General features: G+C 39.8%; 1 protein-coding gene and 1 long non-coding RNA gene across 5 annotated transcripts; one reads left to right on the top strand and one right to left on the bottom strand.

Moving 5' to 3' along the window:
• Positions 1 to 635: 635 nt before the first annotated feature.
• On the bottom strand, positions 636 to 4,627 carry LOC120786212. Its single transcript, XR_005706673.1, has 9 exons — positions 4,488 to 4,627; positions 4,229 to 4,321; positions 3,946 to 3,970; positions 3,728 to 3,850; positions 3,365 to 3,477; positions 2,853 to 3,174; positions 2,560 to 2,723; positions 1,775 to 1,837; positions 636 to 1,463 (listed from the first exon to the last, which is right to left on the bottom strand). It is a non-coding gene; the product is annotated as an uncharacterized LOC120786212 (long non-coding RNA).
• On the top strand, positions 4,598 to 20,016 carry c24h6orf136 (chromosome 24 C6orf136 homolog). 4 transcript variants are annotated; one of them, XR_005706672.1, is made up of 8 exons: positions 4,598 to 4,836; positions 6,407 to 6,609; positions 8,079 to 8,759; positions 14,777 to 14,865; positions 15,005 to 15,205; positions 15,404 to 15,473; positions 16,323 to 16,521; positions 18,621 to 20,016. XR_005706672.1 is itself a non-coding variant. In XM_040121491.1 (8 exons), exons 2-8 carry the CDS (start codon positions 6,511 to 6,513, stop codon positions 16,464 to 16,466), a joined length of 996 nt encoding a protein of 331 aa, XP_039977425.1. In that variant the 5' UTR covers positions 4,598 to 4,836; positions 6,407 to 6,510; the 3' UTR covers positions 16,467 to 16,814. The 4 variants fall into 4 exon arrangements, 3 of the variants coding, with proteins under 3 accessions (XP_039977425.1, XP_039977424.1, XP_039977426.1); XM_040121491.1 differs by lacking the exon at positions 18,621 to 20,016 and having other exon boundaries at positions 8,079 to 8,283; positions 8,572 to 8,759; positions 16,323 to 16,814; XM_040121490.1 differs by lacking the exon at positions 18,621 to 20,016 and having other exon boundaries at positions 16,323 to 16,814.
• Positions 20,017 to 20,601: the final 585 nt, after the last annotated feature.

The following is a 20,601-nucleotide window of genomic DNA, read 5'->3' on the forward strand; positions in this document are numbered from 1 at the left end:
ACGAAACGACGGAGGCCTCAATGGTTCCTTTCCAATGGTACTCATGCTGGTCCAGCATATCATGACAGCTACAGTAGCTTGGAAAACAGTGATATCAGATATGGTACACTGAATTTAATAAATTAACTGTTTATCAGTCAGCACATGAGACAAGAATTAGCTGGATAGCATGCTATTTCCTAACTGTTGAATGCAATCAGGTTTAGCAATATTAACTTATTGGCATGACAGCAACTGAAGGGACAGCATGTGTCAACCTTACTACTCATGAAGTACGGGTTTTCTAATGCTGTCAAAGTCATTGTGTTTGTTTGGTGTAGCTGACCAGCACTCTCCTCTAGAGATTCTACCTCATTTACCATCACTTTTGCCTCTTTTTTTTTTAAATTTCCTTTCTTTTATACCTTGGTGACTACACATCTATCAAATATCCTTGAATTAGTTTTGGGAGGCAATTAGCAGATACGTGCAAAATATGAAGTATATAAACTGGATTTTGACCAGATAAGGGGAAAATGATGGTCAAGACATCTGGAATATTTGACTTTAATGGAATTATATTTATTTTATGGAGTTTAATATTTCACTGAATGTCAACATCATATAGCTCCAGTCACGAGTGAGTATAAGCTAGAATATGTTAATTGCACACAATATAAAATTAAGATAAATAAGATGAAACTTGCTGCAACCTAAATTTCTGTGACATAATTTGCAACAACCAAATTAATTTACAATGCGTGTATGATGTAAGTGCACTCTATCCTCAACTGACCTTGTCTGTCAGTGATTTCCCACTATTTTGTTCAGTGTAAAGTGGCCAAATAGAAACATGCAACACAAAAATTTAGAAAAATGTAAAAGTCAAACGGTAACTAAGCTAACTCTTTTACAAAGATGCTGTGCACTTTGCAGTTAGTACAAATTTTACTCAGTTTTTAAACTTTTAAGAAGTTAATATGAATGAAAGTTGATTTCTGATGCCCTTCCTCCCCCTCTCACTCCTCTCTCAATGTCCTACCTCTAAGGAGAGGGATGAGAGGGGGTAGAGGACATCTAAACCCAATGACCTGCTTTTAAGGAGAGGGATGAGAGGAGGTGGAGTTCCTCAGTGTTTTTTGGAAAGGGTGATGTTCAAAGCCACTGATGTACTCAAGCTGTGCTGTTTCAAAGGGCGCCCAGCTGAAAGACACCTCTTTGAGCCAGAACCCGACTTGCTGCGTGCCTCAGCAGTAGGCTGGCAGCCAATCATTGGGTCTTGATGCCTGGCAGCCAGCCTTAATGTGGCAGCCCTTTTGCTGTTCAAAGATCTACAAAAAGTGTGAATGGCCGACAGCAGTTTGTAGGGGTTGGTCTTTGTGCTGGTACTGCCTATTCATTGCCATTAGCCCAGCAGTGAAGAGAGCATCTTTTCATATCCTCCATGATGTCCTCCACAAAGACACAACACCTGAATGTGATATCTAAGAAGGAAATAAGTTTGAATCTGTTTATTTTAATTTTTTAGGTTGGCATTGTACATATAGGAGATGTCCTCAAAAGTAAAATTTGCCACTGTGCACACTGCTCTCTGCTGAACCAATGACTGCTAGAATATGGTCTGTCTGCATGGTAGTCACATGGTTTCAACAACTCTGCTTCTAGGCTGCACATCCTTTATATGAATTGCTTATTCTAGATAGGAGAAGTTATCTGAAAAATTCTCACTATGTAAGTAGACCTCTTTGACGTCAAATACATCAAATCCCATGTGAACATCAACTTGCACACTCACCTTCTTGTAGCCTATCAGCAGCAGCACTTGTGGAGGGTTGGGCCTGTTGTCCTGTCAGTACAACTATGAAGAGTAAGAGATGCTAGTATTAAATCAATTATTAACACTTCTCAAAACTGCCCCTTTTCTGATGTGGCAGAGAGAAGTCTAGTTGGAGACTTTATAAATCAGACATGTCAGTTACTGTAACGGATTTAAGGCTTTATGAAAGTAATACAATAAAATACTTTACTCTTGTGCTACATATGTAGAACATGTATTAAGTAACAGTGAGGTCTTTGAAACTTGAAATCCACAAAATAAAATGTCTCATGTAATATAATGGTGGTGCAGTATGTGTGTGTGTGTGTGTGTGTGTGTGTGTGTGTGTGTGTGTGTGTGTGTGTGTGTGTGTGTGTGTGTTAGTTGAAATGTTCATAACCAACCAGGTTCTCGTAGTTGCTGTTGCTCCTGAAGTGTACTGTTTGGTTCAGGGGTGGCTCCTTCAGATACCAACTACTGTGTTACTTTACTTAAGTACTATTTTGTGTATCAGTAATTTTATTGCAGGTTCTTTTCCACAACTGCATCTTATTCAGTTCACCACTAAATTCTACAGTGTGGCCACTAAAAACACAGCACTGGTGGCCCAAATAAACAATGAAATTACTTGCACTGGCCACCAAATTAAATGCCTCTGTGGCCTAAATGGCCACTTGAAATAAAGTTAGGTGTCTACCTTTATTGTGTAATTTAAACTGGAAATGATGTTACTATATCAGTTATTGTGAAAATATTGGCTTTACCTTGGAAGGAAAGTGTTGGACAAACAGCTGTAGATTTTAGCAACAGCTGCCTGACATTTGCATGGTGCCCCAGTTTGTCCTGCAGGGCATGAACACAGCTCCAGCTCCACATCCACAACATAGGTTTGTGTGGACATCATCACCACGAGCTTCTACTACTCAATCTATACAAAACACAAGTAATACAAGGGTCAATATATTTGCTTTTAAAGTGGCATGTGTGCGTATACTGTAGATTACTCTGTGACAAACCTGTATGATGTCAACTAACGACAGCTGTTAAAATCCTTTACCTGCTGAATTTGCGATGCTGTAATGTTGCCATCTTGGGGAAGGAATCTGGATTTCTGGAATGATTTCGAGCCTCCAAGGGCAACATCAACAATGCATGTCTCGTAGTAGATCTCCAGCCTTGATGTCAGGAGGTCGAAGATCTGAGGAGGATTTAAGGCCTTTGTCCTCTGCAGTATCTTGTCCTTGAGGACTCGCACTTCCACAAAATTGTTGGTGTTGTTTCCTCTGGTGAGAAGAGTGTCTATTTAACCTAATGTCAGTCAGTTATTAAGGCAGTTATACGGACACTCCCTTCGGTTGTACAGCTGTTTAATGTAATTCCTGCAGTTGACCAAAAAAAGAAACAAATGAACAAAACATGGGAAATGCACATACATCAAAAATGTAATGGCACACAATAGCTTCATGACTTCATTACACTGGATTAACATATGTAATGTTATCTGATTATGGAAATTTCTGTTCTACGGCTAAACATACAACAAGTAACTTGTCTGCAGTAAGCACTAACCTGAATGGGTACTCTTGCCATGTACAAAATTTCTTTGACCATTGTGAATAGAGTTGGTCTGTCACTGTGGTCCACACCACTCTCCTTGCTCTACATACACCTCCAAAGTGCTCCTGGCAGATGGAAGGAGCATAGGACAATTGTGGCATCAGGAAATGCCTGTTCCAACATCTCGGTGGCGGAAGGTGTCCGCAAAATGTAGGTGGTGATTGTGCCTATTTGACTATCCGTACCTCAAACGACACGTCAGACATATGTGCATATAACATATATATACATACATATAACATATATAACTATATCAATATGAATATAATGTCTAAAAATCAATGATATTATGAGTAAGAGTATCGATAAACTCACTTGCTCTTCTCCCCACCGGCACTCTTCAAAGTCACAAGCATTTTAGCTTGACAACAACACGTTAAATGTTCTGCTGCTGCTTACAGCTTTCACATTCACCCTATGTTGACACCTGTAACTTGCCTGAGCAAAATATAGTAGATTTACTGCAGCATGAGCCAAAGAAAAAAGTGTCGCTCATAAGTTGCTCTAAGAAATTTCGACAGCACAACTCTTACCTTGAGTAGCACGCGGCGCCACAACCTTGGTCGGAAAAAAAGTACTCGGTTAATGGCTAAACTTTTTTTTTTGATACCCTATTACTGTTATTCACTTTTTACTACTAATAATAATTATTATGGCGTCTTATGTTATTCCCTTTTTATTTTAATACCTTATTATCATATTTTTTTGTCTCGTATGATTCCATTTGCCTAGGTTTTTTAGCTTTTAACTTGAAGCAAATTAAATCTACGCCTGTCTTATTAAATGTGCTTTAAAAATAAACATGACTTGACTCACAGTACTGAGTGACAGATCTTGTCAGATACCTTCTTCACCTACGGGTTCTCCTCTATGTTGTCCTGTTGTCCTGAGAACACACAACCACCAAGTCTGAAATAGAGGCAAAAAACATATACATATACAAAAACATCACAATACAGCAGGCCTTAATGAATGAGTAGCAATAATTAACCTTAGACTAACTGATTAGAAATTGTTTGCTAGTATATTCTTCAAACTTAAAACCGTGGCGATTTAACATTAATGTATCGAATACCTCAGGTCTGTGTGGCCGTCGGTCATCTGTGAAAAGGGCTGTCTTTCAAGCTACTTTATCTGTCATATTTCGCGGGATCCACGTGAGCGCAGTTGCCGTCGAGGCTTCCGTCGTTCTGTCGAGACTTTCGTCATACGCAAATGGGCGTGGTTTAATCTAAACTGGGTTGCAAAAATCATAGACGCAGACACGCAAGGACACTCGGGGCTGGAAAGACATTTGTGTTAGTTAGCTAAGCAGTGGTCAAAAGCGCGTTTTTAGCGTTAACCTACCCGTGACTACTGTACCTAATCTTTCCTGGAGAAGCACTGCAGCTAGACGGACATCAACGGGCTTTCGTCTGTAAAAGGTAACTTTACAGGGACGTTTGCACAGCCGGTGGCTAGCTCACTACTAACTGGTAGCGAGTTAGCCTAGCAAGCTAGCAGCTATCATTGGCTGTCAAGGTAGGCAGCCAGCGTTTGCTAATAGAATGGAACGTAGTGTCAGCGAATAAGGGAAGATAACTTGAGCCCCATGTCCCGGCTATTCGTGGAGAAAATTTGTGTCCCAAAAAATGTGACTAAATAGTGATCAATAGCAACTTTTGCAGCTGTTTTCACTTCAAACTAAATGGTGATTTACATTACATAAATGATCAGGCTAATGTAATAAATAGTATCGTTAATCTTTCATTGTTAGTTCAATGTATTTAAAACTACAACAATGATAATGTTCTGTCTCCGTTCTGTCGCCAAATAGGCATTCTTGATTCACACTCTAACAAGTGTTGCCATGCCTAGAAATTACCGGCACGAGTTTACTATCAGCGAATACGTAGTAATGTCATCTGTTGCATTTGCGGTACATTGTATTAGGGCTGCAATTAGCGTTCATTTTATTATTTTAATTTTTTTTATCATTGTATAGGTTATTTTAGGTAAATTGTTTGAATGAATGAATGCAGTCTGGTAAAACATTTTTTTTATAGTATGTTCATGTCTGGTAAATTCAGTCTCAGCTGTCCCCATGGATGTCTCTGATTATTAACTTGTGGTCTGCTGCAGGTCATGTGATCCTGGCATAGGCTCTGAGAACCTCAGAGAAAAATCCATCAGTGGTTTCAACTAGAATTTGCTTGACCTTTTATTTCCTATACTGATACCTCAACATTAAGTACCGTAGCTGCCAATATGATACCAGTCCAGTATCCATTTTCCCTCTTTAAAGCTGCACATACTTATTTTACATGAACAGTGGATCAAATTACTATTTATAGTGTGAAAGCTTTTGCTGATAGTGACAAACCCACAGGGAATTATCATCAACTCTGCAGTTCCCCTCAGCTCTTCACAGCTTTTTAGGATCTTTTAGCTTATTGTTACTCTTGGTTTAATGGCTTACAGCAAAGTTACCAAGTGGTCACACATAAAACATTCCTTCATAAAAAAAAAACACAAAGGGCTGTATTGATCAGGGATTGTTGCCTCAGCTACTGGTGAGACAATGAAATACGATCCAGGAAAGCTGATTTAAGTTATAGATCAATGCGTCTGAAGGCTTAACAGACACCAAAACACCACACAGGAATTTGTTATACTATATGACAAGATTTTACAGCTTTGAAAAGTTACCATGGTGACATCATCATTTTACCTTCTGTCTCAATTAGGGCTGCAACTAACGTTTGCAAAACGTAAAAACAATAGTGAAAAATAAAACCTTTATAATTTCCAAAACCCCAAAGTGATATCTTCAGAATGCTGGTTTTGATCAACCAACATTTTAAATCCAAAAGATATTCAGTTCACAATCATATAAGACCAAGAAAAGCAACAAATCCTCGTATTTGATAAATCGGAACCAAAAATGTTCTTGTTTCCTGGCAGAAACTCTGGAGTGCTCTAACAAGTTCAGCCCTCTCTTCTCTGTGGTCTCAGGTTTGTCAAGGTCCTAAGGACACAGTCTGTGTGTCCTTGCGGCATCCTCTGCGCTGTGGGTGATGCACAGCTGGTGACTGGGGTTGCCTCGGCCCCTGTGGTGAATGGCTGTGAGCAGAGGGGGCATCGCCTTCTGGGTGGGTTGTGTCAGCAACCATGGCAGAAGGCAACCCACGAAGAAACAGAGCTGGACTCTCAGCCAGGTAATCTGCTTGATTCTAAGATCCTCTTTTTAATTTCACATTTGAGTTGTGTGGTTAAGGTTAGACCAGTACAGGGTTTTGAAGGCCACTAGGGCTGTGAAGTTTGGACTGAAGCAGCTGGTAGGCAGTCTTTTCTATCAGTATTGAATATCATTAAATTTGACCCGTTTCATGACATATTTCTCAAAAAGGGATTTAGCTACTTTGCAGTGGTAGAATGTTAACGACAGTGGTGTTTACACATGCTTGGCTTTTTACTTAAAAAGAAAAGAGAGAAAACATTTATATGTATGCATATATGTATATGTATAGTGCATACAGAAAGTATTCAGACCCCTTCAATTTTTTCACATTTTGTTATGCTGCAGCTTCATGTTTTGTCCCTCATCAATCTCCACTTAATACCTCATCATAACAAAGTGAAAACAGAATTATAGAAATTATTACAAATATATCCAAAAAGAAAAACTGAAATCACTTACTGACATAAGTATTCCGACCCTTTGCTGTGACACCTAGAATGTAGCTCAGATGCCTTTCTTTTCTCTTGATCATTTTGAGATGTTTCTATACTTTGACTGGTGTCCACATGTGATAAATTCAATTGACTGGACATGATTTGAAAAGGCACACACCTGTCTATATAAGGTCTCAGAGCTGACAATGTTTATGAGAGCCAAAACCAAGCCATGAGGTCGAAGGAAGTGCCCTTCAGAGCTCAGAGACAGGATTGTGTCGCGGCACAGATCTGGGGAAGGCTACAAAAAATTTCGTCTGCATTGAACGTTACCAAGAGCACAGTGGCCTCCATAATTCTTCAGTGGAAGACGTTTGGAACAACCAGGACTCTTCCTAGAGCTGGGTGCACAGCCAAACTGAGCAATTTGTGGAGAAGGAACTTCGTAACAGAGGTGACCAAAAACCTGGTGATCATTTTGGCTGAGCTCCAGGGATGCTGTGTGGAGATGGGAGAAACTTCCAGAAGGGCAAACATCACTGCAGCACTCCACCGGTCTGGGCTTTATTGCAGACGGAAGCCTCTTTTCGGTGAAATTTTGAAAATAGCACCTAAACAATTCTCAGTCTGTGAGAAAAAATATTTTCTGGTGTGATGAAACCACGATTGAAATGTTTGACCTCAATTCTAAGTTTCATGTCTTAGAATTGGTTGTCCCTCTGGAACTTTTTCTCCCATCTCCGCACAGGATCTCTCACCAGGTTCTTGGTCATCAGTAACCAAGTCATGGTTATTCCACACTTACGTGCGTGTGCGTGTACGTGTTTACACACATTTACATATAAGTACAATTGTAAGATAAATATCAGTTTATTAGTTTCATTCTAATCTTCAAATATTTTTCAAAATGTCAGACTGCTTATGTGAGCATCAACACAGGATGTGAACAAGTGTTGCTTATATAGTAATGTGTTTTAAAGATCATTTTACCAAGTCCTTATTGCTCCCTCAGGCGGTTGACTGGTTGTGGATCCGTCAGACACGCCCCCTGAGCAGTGCATCATGGGCCCTGGCGCCCCCTAACAGCCTTAGATATCAGAACGTTAAGCAGCCGGTGCTGTCCCACCCGTTCAACAATGCCAGTCGGCCTCAGAGAGGAGGTTACTACGAGGAGAGCTGGGAGGAGTCTCTCAGCGTGTGTGTGCTGGTGCCACAAGGTGAGTCAGACGGCCTCCACACCCTGCTGGAGATCCCTCTTTTCTGTCACAATAAACCAGAAGAGCTCCTTGCTCTGGGGGCTCACAAGTCCTCCAAGTTTTCTTTTTCCCTAACTACGGTGGACGGCATTAGAGAGGATGACATCAGCATGGACAGCTTCAAGAGAAACGGTGTTGATGCTGTAAAGAAAGAACATGGCTGTTTCAGAAGCCTGTTTGAAGCGGAGAAGTGTCCTGCACCGTTTATGACTGGCTCTCACTTTTATTGTTTTCATTGCCCGGGCACAGAGCCCATGCCTGGCAGTGGGCTGAAATCTAGGCAGGATATTGGACTTGACAGCAAGCCTTTGGAGCTGCCCCCTCTGCATCCTACTACTCTGTGTAGCCATACAGAGAAAGCAGAGGGGGTGCATACTGAAGGAGACAGTGAAGGAGAGGAGAAACTGGCCATGATGTATGAAAGACTGAGGATAGAGGTAAGAATTCACACTGTGTCTGGATAACATTGTGCCTACTCAGCGTAGCTTGAGCAGCACTTTAGCAGAGCAGCAGCAGCTTCAGTGCTCTGTCTCACACAGGATGTGTTCAGGCACTGTATTGAGTTATAGGTCATCCATGTTTTGGCAGCACTCAGAGCCAACACACAGTCACTGCAGTTTTTTGTGTAGAATGACAGAAAATAGACTTGAAGCGTAAAAATACACTTCAGGCCATGGTTACAAGCGTATAGCGCAAGTAAAATGTGAGCTGTTGTGTGGCCTGTGTCGACAGCTGTGTTGATTAAAACAGATGCACATCTGTTCCATCAGACGTGTTTAAGATGGAGGAGTGTAAAACACGGCTGTAACACTGCCAGTGCTGAGCTGAAGTGGTGAGGTGGTAAAGTGAGGACTTTTAAACCCAAAAATCCCATAACATGAAGTCAAATAAAGTGCACATGACAAAGCTATGGTATGTTATGTTTTGTAACATGACAGGTGTCATTGTTTGAAGGATTTTATCACTTCCATTGTCATAATCAATTTGATATAAAATTTGTTTTTGACGTGTGTTGTTAATTTTTTTTTTCCTGTAGTGGTGTTGCATTGCATGACAGGGCATTTGGGTCAGTGTTAAGACAAAAAAATTGAGGATAACAGTGGCCCAAATACTCAGTTGTACGATTGTCTGAATCAGTTTAATATAAAATTTGTGGAGCAGGCACTGACATCCACTCTGCAGTACATATTTCTTAATAATTTTTTAAAAAATTGAGTTGCTCTATATAAACTGACCATCACCCTGTAAAACCTGACGTGGAATTTCCCCTGAACTAAAGCTAACTTTTCATCATATGCTGAGCTGAAGCTAGACATCCTGTCATTCTAATAAATGTAAGTAACACAGTTCCTCCTCACAGATCTCTGAATTGTGGACAATTACACACTTTACAAACAGTGATTAGAGCCTATGCCAGAGTCTTAGTGGGGTCCAATTTTGCAAACCCACACCTGCGAAGTTCAGTACCTGCAGTTATCTCTGAATCAGATCTGGACCTGACATGACCTTTAAGTCCTAGGACCTGATCTGTAATCATCTGTCCACATATCCAAAGTGACTCCCAGTTGCTGTCAGTCAACTGCATTTTCAGTTCTGGAATGAATTAGGGGGAAAAGGTTGTGTCATAGACATTCACAATAAAAATAAGACCAGGTCAAAATGTAGTATGTGGCTGAGCTGCCCTTTATCTGTTTGCTTTTCTCCTGTTGTCTGAGCTTGCATATACAGTAATTTAATACGGCCGAATTGTCAATAAAGCTGTTTTCATTGATATTTTTTTCTCTTTCTGTTGTCAGACAATGGAAAAAGTATGAAATAGATGACTGAAACGAGGCCCTTTTAAGATTACATGTTAACTAGTCACCATTTCCAAGCTGCGGCTCTGCACTGCTAAAATCCTGATTTTATAACTGTGACGTCATCTGACAAAATCTCCATAAATATTAAGTCAAAGACAACGGCTATGCTAGGATTTTGGCTATACTTACTTGTTAAATGATCATTCAGAGGGAAAGTTAGAAGCTTATTCACATCAATGCATCTGCCATTTGGTCAGTTGAATGAGTCGCATAGAGAGATGTGCCTACAGAGGGAAAGCCCAACCTCACGCTCGTGGGGCAATACTGGCGACTATTTACAGAAAGTAGCTAAGGTAAATCTAGTGACAGAGGTGCTAAGTTGCCAACACTGCTTGAAAATGCCCCCCGATGATGCAATAGAAACTGTTTGAGCCAATAGATTTTGGAAAGGGCAACGGCCTATGGGGAAATGCAAACATTCAGCCGGGCGACCAGTGGTGTAACTTCAGCAAGCAGTCAGGCAGCATTCGGCTGACCAATGGTGTAACTTCATCACTTAGTCACTCGGTGACGTACATTTGCATTAACGGGGCTCACCCTGCTGTTGCTTACTAGCCAAAAAAGCTCTCATGATTGTTTCACGCCATGTCCCGTTCATGCTTTAGTTCATTTTTACAAGTGCCCGTACCTGACATATTGGCCTATGCCATGGCTGTGAGTGGGAGGGGAGATGGGAGGTTTATTCAAGTTAGGCAGGTTAAAGCAAGTTGTTGGTATTTTGGTTTAAATTGGGTCTTGCACTGATAATAGACTTGTATTTTAGACTTATTATTTTATTTTTACTATTTTATTAGAACATTTTATAACCGGTAGATGCATTTAAATCAACATCCAAAAATGTTTAATGTGATTATAACAGCAATGTTGGTAAAGCAGTCAGCATTTATCTACAAATGAATATGGTTGATATTTACAGTATCTGTTGTCCAGAGTGGCTTTATACTGTATGAAAATTCTCCTTCAGTTCATTAAATCCCTGCAACCATCTGAAGGCAGCAGGATGACTCTGTGATAAATATTAATATGCAATATCATTATAAATGTGATTCATAAATGTGGGATAGATTATTTAGAAATGTGTGATAAAGCTGAAGCCTCAGGTTTGAAAAGTGCCACGCCATTACACACGGGCTTCAATTGTGTTTACTTTGGTTCAATCACAAACAAATGACACCAGTGGCCTGTACTGCAGAGTAAGATTAGTGGGTTATCCAGCTGTCTTTCTGCCTAACTCAGGTTTTCTGTTATCTCTTTTAACCTATGTAACCTATGCTGCACGGATAACCTGCTCCGGAGCAGATTAACTTCAGAGGATCAGATCAAAACCTGCCAACAGCCCGACCACTGACCAGTCAGATCACAAGGAAAATCTGAGTCATTATTCCTACACGATCCCGATATGAACAAGAGTATACAATAAAGTGACGAAAAATAAAGCACAATAGATGTTTTTACAGATCAGTCAAATCGTTTTGCTGTTCCAGGCTTTTCATTTTTCACTATGGTCTTAAAAAACAGATTCTAACAAACGGAGGGAGAGCTTACCACAATCAATAACTAGATATTGACCATTATAGCTTCATATTAATTGCACAAAGATTCTATCATTACAGAGAGGATTCCTGTCAATGTCAATGCTTTTACACTCTTTTGTTCCATCACTGCAGTTCAGAATAACCTGAGGAGACTTTGTAATGCTAACTGGAAATGAAAACTAAACCCTCTAGTGGCGTTTATTAGATTACAAATTATCCACACACTGTTGAATATTTCCTATGATTATAAATCCAACATTTCAGTCAGAAAGACCCCATCGGGCATTAACGAAGAAGTTAGCTAAGTAAAAGGCTTTTCTTTAGGAGAGGAAGGTAGGTCTACCTTGTCGCCTTTTCTCTCGAGTAAATTGGCTAGCTGCACACGAACTCACCAACAGCCTATGTTGGACTGCTAAATGGTGACGTCACTGCTCGTGCATGCGTGTATTTGTAGGTGTGTGGTAGGTTCCCCTAGTTTCGTACTAGCGTTTACGTTTTGTCCTTAATATTAATGAACCATGTGAAATTTCAGCAGAGGTGTTCATAATCAATGCATGTAGGAGAAACAATGTTAATTCTGTGCATCATTGGTTGCTTTCCAATTTTCTTTTAACAAAACTTTATTTTTTTCTTGAAATGCATTATAAAATGCATTTTCTGACCTGTTGTTGTCCACTGTGATTGGCTCAGCTGTTTCAGTGCTATGATACGAGTAATGTGACTGGCTTAGAATATATTTATTAATCACTACACCCTCTGATCTATATTCCAGTTTACCCAGCCCTTCTGTGCGTAGTGCAAATACATGAACAAAAAATAGCAGGTGCACTTGAAGATGTCCACACAGTTGGTGCCCACAAGATCTAGTGCTTTGCACTCATCAGTGCACTATACTGCATATCCTTAGGACAGCTGCAGAAGGGAAGAGGCCTTACTCATCTTCATTATAAGTGCAGTCAGAAAGTATTTAGATCCCATCACTTTTTTTCACATTTTGTCATCTTGCAGCCTTATGCTAAAATCGTGTAAATTCATTTTTTCCTTCATCAATCTACACTCAATGCCCCATAATGACTAAGTGCAAACAGAATTTTAGAAATTTTTGCAAATTTATTAAAAAGGAAAATCAAGACATCACATTGACATACAGTAAGTATTCAGACCCTTTGCTATGACACTTGAAATTTAGCTCAGGTGCCTCCCATTTCTCTTGATCATATTTGAGATGTTTCTACAGTTTGATTGGTGTCCACCTGTTGTAAGTTCAACTGATTGGGCATGATTTGGAAAGGCACACAACTGTCTATATAAGGTCTCACAGCTGGCAATGCAGATCAGAGGAAAAACCACACCATTAGGTCAAAGGAAGTGCCTGCAGAGCTCAGAGAAATGATCGTCTCGAGGTAGAGATCTGGGGAAGGCTACAAGAAATTTCTGCCGCATTGGAAGAAGTTTGGAACAACCAGGATTCTTCCTAGAGTTGGCCAACCAGCCAAACAGAGCAATCAGGGAAGAAGGGCCTTGGTACGAGAGGTGACCATGAACCTGATGATCATTCTGGATGAGCTCCAGAGATCCTGTGTGGAGATGGGAGAAACTTCCAGGAGGACAACCATCACTGCGACACTCCACCAATCTGGGCTTTATGGCAGACAGAATCCTCTCCTCAGTGAAAGACACATGAAAACCTGCTTGGAGTTTCAAAAAAGAGATAGAAGATTCTCTGGTCTGATGAAACCAAGATGGAACTCTTCGGCCTAAATTCTAAGTATCATGTCTGGTGGAAACCATGCACCACTCATCACCTGCACAATACCATCCCAACAGTGGTTGCAGCATCATGTTTTGGGGTTTTTTTTCAGCAGCAGTGGCTGGGAGACTGGTAAGGGTTGAGGGAAAGCTGAACGGAGCAAAGTACAGAGATATAAGCATGCAGACAAGACATTACAGGAGTTGGCTTAGGGACAACTCTGTGAATTTCCTTGAGTAGCCCAGCTAGAGTCCTGACTTGAACCCAAACGAACATCTCTGTGGAGAGACTGGAAATGTATGTCCCCTGACAGTCCCCATCCAACCTGAAAGAGCTTGAGAGGATCTGCAGAGAAGAATGGCAGAAAATCTAAAGTACTGAGTAAAGGTTCTGAATACTTATGTCAGTGTGATATTTCCATTTTTCCTTTTACATAAATTAGCAAAAATTTCTAAATACTTTTTTGATTTGTTGTTATGGGATATTAAGTGTAGATTGATGAGGGGAAAATGATTTTAGCATAAGGCTGCAACATAACAAAATGTGAAAAAAGTGAAGAGCTCTGAATACTTAATGAATGCACTGTATGGTCTTACAAACTATAACCAGACTGCTGAACTACATAGCTCCTGTAGTGTTTGTATAAACTCTTCAAACTCTAATTTTAATCTTCTAATATTCCAAATAATAAGGTGCAACAATACAAGAGTAAGACGTACTAAAATAGACAAAGTCATGATATCACATTGTTTTCTTAAGAACTACCATCCTTACCAACTATATTGTTGAGAAAGGTTCTGTTCCAAGGTTGGCTCTTTACTGTAGAACAAATTACAATTACAGTTGTGTCAGCTCCTCTATATATTTCATCCTTCCAATGTTTCATACTGACTTTAAAATGTATTAAAATCTATTTTTAGATAAAAAATTAAAGGTGAACATTTGGGAACATTGGTTAACCTTGCTGTGGCTTTCTGAGATGGCTTCGCATCATAGGACTAGTTCTGTTTTCACATTAAAACCCATTTGTTGTGAAGCTTGTGTATGAATTGTGCTCTTGCTGTGACAATGCTCTTTGTCTGACTGAATGTCTGCATATAGTGATATATAAGGCAATTGTATGCAAAAGGGATTGCCATAACAGCTTCTTCTATAATTATAAGCTTCATAGAGATTGAATTTATTGTCAGGTTCTTGTGTGAGAATGCTTTAGACTGTATTTGTACTTAATACACAATGAGTGAACTAGTAACTTATTGAAAAGTTATACTTCAACATCAGAGAATGAATTTTCTGTGTTTGTTTTGCAGCTTCCAAGTTTCTTTATAAAGAACCATGATTACACCATGTACTCAAATGACATGGAATTCATCAATGGCCTCATGAATACCAAGACCAGGTGAATCTGCTTGTTCAATTTGGGAATAATGGTGATGCATTATTACAGAAACTCTCATGCTGACCAAAGATTGTCTAGGGGTTTGCATTCTCTGATTGTATCACTACCTGTGTGACTTTTGTTGTGTGTGTTGATTTAGAGGCCGTGTGCTGTATCACTTCACCCTCTCCCTATGGCGCCTACTGTGTCTTTGTTACTATGCTGAGGCTCGGCTGGAGGTGCTGAAGCTTACCAAGCACATGGAGGACGGGACCATTAAGGCTCGCTGGAGGATCAGGGGCCTTCCCGTCCACTCTCTACTGCTGCGCTTCTATCGCAAAGACAAATCTCACCTTTACAGGTAACACAGTATATCCAGATAATAGCTGGTGCTGCTACAGATGTCACTAGGTTTAGTTTAGAGGACTGAAATTTTAATTAACTGTTTTCCAAGCCTTTGCTTTGGTAAATATACATCATACAGATGTATATTTACAAGTGTTAAGTGTTTTAAGTGTTTTGTCATAATGGTATATAATCTAACTTTGATCTGTTATAGGTCATATGATGCATTCTCTACTTTTTACATTGGACAGAATGGACTCATTCATTGTCATAAAGTTGAAAAGGTAAGCAGCTAACTCTCATTAAGTACCTGCTGACATTTACAAGTTGATACAGTGGATTTTTTTGAGTGGTATAGAGCAGGGCCTCTTAACCCTTTCCAGTGCTTTTCGGCTGAACCACAGCAGCGAAGCCAGCCTTACAAATGCAAATGTCCATGACTGACTGACCAACTTACTGACTGAGTGATGAAGTCACACCACTGGTCGGCCAGATGTTCCCATTTGCTTTTGCCCTTTCAAATGAATTGGCGCAAACAGCTTCTCTTACATCACCAAGGGAGTGTTTACAGGTAGTGTTGGCAACTTAAAGCCTTTGTCACTTGTTTTACCGACTTCAGACCCTTTTGTGACTTTAAAAACAAAAGAAAAACAAAAAAAAACCTAGCAACAAATCTAGCAACTTTTTGGACAGATCTTTGAGTCACCACTATTGCCCTGCGAGTGCAAGGTCAGGCTTTCCCTCTGCAGGAATTCTATGCGACTCATTCAATTGACCACATGGCAGCTGACATAGATGTGAATCAGCTTCTAACTTTCTCTCTGAATGATAATTTTCAAGTAAATATAGCCGAAATCCCAGCATAGCCGTTGTATTTAACTAATGTGTATTGGGATTTTGTCAGAAAATGTTGCAGTTATAAAATCAGGAATTTGGCAGTGCAGAGCAGCAGCTTGGAAATGGCTTGGGAGTGACTGCTGTTAACATGTAGTATTAATGGGCCGTGTTTTAGTTATTATTTCATACTTTTCTGTTGTTTGACAACACAAGTCAATCAGCCAATGACTATCTGGACAGATGTTTTGTGCATCATGCCCAGCTTCCTGTTTGATAGTCGTCTCTGTGTGTTAAAGGTGATGCCAGCTCAGCCCCCTGTCCTGTCCAGAGTATCTTCCCTTCTCGCAGGGGCTCTGGTAGCTCTGGGGGTCCAGGATCATCGACCTGCTCTCAACCTGCTACCCCTCCTCCTGTCCTCGCTTCGACAGAGCAAAAACTGACCCCAGGATGACCATTAGAGGAATAACAGCCACTGGAATCAACAATGTGTCCAAGGTCCATGTGACTGAAAAGTTAAATTCATTTTCTACATAGGAATACATTAAAATAGAAGGTTAAGCTTTCTATTCTAAAACTTATATAGTTAACAACGAATTAAATACAAAGTCAAGACCTCAAAGTGGTTTTCCTTTACTTAATTGTAGTTTAGCTATTATTGGTTAATCTGTACACAGGGTCCAAGTGTCACATGGCTGTAATCCCTTCCAGTCATTCCAGCCAGCTGTAATAACAGACGAACTTTTGTTCAAATTTAAAAAAAAAAAAAAAAAAAACTACCAAATTTTAAAGAGAAATGTAGCAAATAACCCCCAAAGTATGCAGATGGAGTCTGTTCTTGTTTTTAGGGAGAGCTGCATGCTGGAACTATTTCTTGACAAAAAAATAGTTTATCAATATATCGCTCAGTACTTCTGTACTTGTCTGTTGGGGAGCACAGGTTTTGGTTTTGATCTCTGATGGTACCAAACCTGGAAACCTCACTATGAATCCAGACAGGAAGCTGCACAGTGTCACTGCACCCAGCTGTTGTTCATCAAGAAATTGTTACAGTGCATAACTTGAACCAAAACCACAGACTGTCTGTTATTGTTATTTGTTTGTAAACACGATAAACTAATAAGATACGTGTTCTTCAGAGATGTTGGTGTATTTTGAACTTTGGACAGATCCAGGCTAGCTGTTTCCCCCTGCTTCCAGTCTTTATGCAAAGCTAGGCTAACCACGTCCTGGCTTGAAGCTTTGTACTTAACACACAGGCATCAGATTGATCTATCCTTTCATTTTACTGTCAAAAAGCGCATTTTCCAAAATGGTAAATTATTCCTTTAAATACTCCACGTCAGTATCAAACCTGAGCCTGGTCCCAGCAAAGCTTGGAGGGTTTCTGACTTCAACAGACAGCTTGCAAAATGCAGACCTAATATCTTAATCTGTGTCACTGAACAAAGAATACATCACAAAGTACCTTTTCCAAAGGCAAAATTCTCACACATAAGAATATTTGATTTCACAGTGTTGTGGTATTTTGAGAATCAACTCAAAGACTATTAAACTGTTTCATGAAACATAACTAGCCTGTTTGAACAGGAGTGAGAAAGAAACTTGCCAAAGTTTGACCTCGGACATTTTCAGTTTCTTGCAGTGGCTTCTGCCTGTCTGTCTCCCCCCACTTAGCAGTCCCAGCACATGTATAGTAAAGTTAGATAAAAGAAGAATACACACAGACTGGTGTGACGTGGGCCTTTCAGCACACAAACATGACTTGAACTTTAAATTTACAAAGACTGAAACTTGTGAAAAATCCATTTTGACTCTTCTTACTATCATTACAGAAACTATTTGAAACGTCTTGGTACAGTAACAGATTTTCTGGTGGAAGAGTGTTACGAATGTGATACTGCTGATCAAAGAAGTTATATTTACTAAATCTACAAGGCCTATTTGTGTAAACCACTGCTGCTTCAACAGGAGATGTGTATGATGGCAATGTTGTGCCTTTGTTGGAACTTTTGGTTTAATACATTTCAGTAAATATGCTCACAGAGGGACACACTGATCAAACTCAGATTAAAGGAGTTTAAAAATCCTGACAGATGTTCAAATCAGACTTTGTCACTCATAGACATTGTACAGATTATATGCTATTAAATCACAAACACACCAGAAAATAGAACAATTAGTAAGTACTCATAATTAAATAATTATGGCTGCATCCCACTGCATCTCTGAAATCTCAAGAATTATGTGTGTTTTGTGTGTCTGTAGTCTAGAAGCAATGGAATGCACAAATCTTTCCTGGAAGGTATTTGTGGTGTTGCACTCAGTTGTTCACATGAAAAGTGCCAGAAATGTGATGAATGTTTAAAAAACAAAAAAAAAAACAAAACAAAAAAACATGAGAGGTAAGTTTTAACCTGGAACAGTGCTGGGCTTGGTGAAGTGGCCACACTCAGTAGTGACGTCCATAACACAAACATGACAAAGGGAGCAGCTGTAAAACGGCAAATTTTTTTTTCTGAGCGACACAATTGCTCTAAAATGGCTCTTTGTATCAGAGCCGTATCACTAAATTATTTTATCCCATTTATATACAGGAAGCCAACAGTTTGCTCTGCCAGAGGAAGTCTGTCAACCGGCTCGGCTGGACAAGGACTCTAGTGAGCATGCTCTATGGGCACAAAAGCATGGAAGTCTGAAAATGTCTTCGGCGTATGTGCCCTTTGAGCAGCTTTCATAGGAATGAACTGGGCACCATCTTGGAATGCAATATTAAGATTTTCTTAATACATTCATGCTCCACACACCTGACCAGTCACTGCGTGAAGCGGGCATAATTGTTAGATTGTCTGTGTTGGAGAGTTAAGGAAGTTGTCAAAGGCATCCTACCCAATTCTGATATTGGAAATGTATAGGAGGAGAGAGTTTAACACTGTTCAGGGGTAACTATACTTTTAACAGTTCCCAACAGTTCTTCATACAACTACCCCCCGTCACTTTGTGTGTGAGCAAGCAAGTGCAAGACGGAGAGGAAGTGCACCATTATCCCCATTTAAATGTTTCATCTTGTCTCACCCTGCAATGTCAAAAGTCCTTTTTCAGCTTCCCATAGTTTATGTTTCTGTCAGTGTTGCAATGCAGTGACATTTATTTAAGACACTCACAAATATCAAAAAGGTTTAATATACTTGGGGTTCCCTTGTTTGTGTGAAAATGCAATCTGTACAGGCCTTGAGTTATTCCGTAGTGAACATAGGATCTAACCATTGATTCTATGGAGGGGAATATTAGGGCTAAATCAGCTCAAATATCTTCTACTCTGAGCTCTTTGTATCTGTAGACAGTGGACTGGAAATTAATCAGTCAGCCCTCTTATAGCTTGACACCCAGTCAGAGCAGTAGCTTAGTAGCTGGGAATCTCAGACAATGTGCTGAAAAACCTAAGGCATTTTTGTAATCCCAACAAAAACTAGACAGATGAAACGCTTGCTGCTCGGCTCTGTGGAATACAAATGAATAGAGACTTGCTGACTGAAGTTACTCAATAGGAATACATGGTTATAGATGGTTATAAACTATAGTGTGTTGAAAGCCTCCAAGTGTATCTGGACCTGTACTAAATGTGAGAAAAAAAGCACCTGTTTGACCAGATTGCTAAATGCAAAAAAACCTTTGTATAGGATCAGTTTCTGTTGAACGCTTAATTTGGTTGTGAAGTTGTGCCTAAATGAGTAGGTGTACATACTCATGGTGGGTGCTCAAGCATTTGTTGTGATTTCACTGTAAAGTTTCACACAGCTTGATTAACATTTAGTGCTTCTTGAAAATGAGCAATAAAGCATGATGTAACCGTAGCTATGGTATGTCAGGGAATGAACATTTTCCAGTGTGTATTTGTCAGTCATATCTCTATATAAACATGATTCGTCAGTTTCTGTGTTGCTTAATTTCCATATATACTGCTGCCATAACTTGTGAATCCTGGTTGTGTGAATAAACAAACTTATGATTAACAGTGATCAGTGTTCCCTTTATTTATCATTTATTCATCATGGTGATGGTGATGCCAGTCTGTGTGTGTCCACTTTGGTCCAGAGGAGGATATCATAACAACTAGACCAGACTGACATTACATTTGCTGTGGATATTCATGGTTCCAGACGATGGCCCTTAGACCTTTCCTTTAGCACCACTGCCAGCTCTGATTTTCCAATTGCACGCAAGAAATCCTAAAATCTAATGCACAAATTTGCCTTGAAAGTTGCTGCTCACATTCATGCTCCCCAGAGGATGTACCCTTCCCTTCCAGTTTTTGGACAACACAGATATTTCCTTTTGCACCACCCTCAGGACAAATGGTCAACTTTGTATACAAGATGTCTTACAATCTAACTAACAGCTTACTAAAAATGTTGCTGAGCACATTCCTTCTCCCAAGTAGATAGTCAGAGTCTCACCAGATCCTAGAAAAAATAATAATTTATACAGTATAAGTGATTCTATCAAGTCATTTTTTTCATCATTAGATTTTTGAGGTTATACAGTATGTTGGAAGAATGAGAGAATGATCGCTCTAAT

Source organism: Xiphias gladius, chromosome 24 (genome assembly GCF_016859285.1).
Source record: "Xiphias gladius isolate SHS-SW01 ecotype Sanya breed wild chromosome 24, ASM1685928v1, whole genome shotgun sequence".
In the NCBI taxonomy this organism is placed as follows: Eukaryota; Metazoa; Chordata; class Actinopteri; order Istiophoriformes; family Xiphiidae; genus Xiphias; species Xiphias gladius.

What these genes read in the sequence shown, in the direction of transcription:
- c24h6orf136 (XM_040121490.1), top strand. Translation starts at nt 6,511, where the DNA reads ATGGCTGTGAGCAGAGGGGGCATCGCCTTCTGGGTGGGTTGTGTCAGC. An exon ending in ATGAAAGACTGAGGATAGAG is followed by an intron (nt 8,760 to 14,776) that starts GTAAGAATTCAC and finishes TTTGTTTTGCAG; the next exon opens with CTTCCAAGTTTCTTTATAAA. An exon ending in GACAAATCTCACCTTTACAG is followed by an intron (nt 15,206 to 15,403) that starts GTAACACAGTAT and finishes GATCTGTTATAG; the next exon opens with GTCATATGATGCATTCTCTA.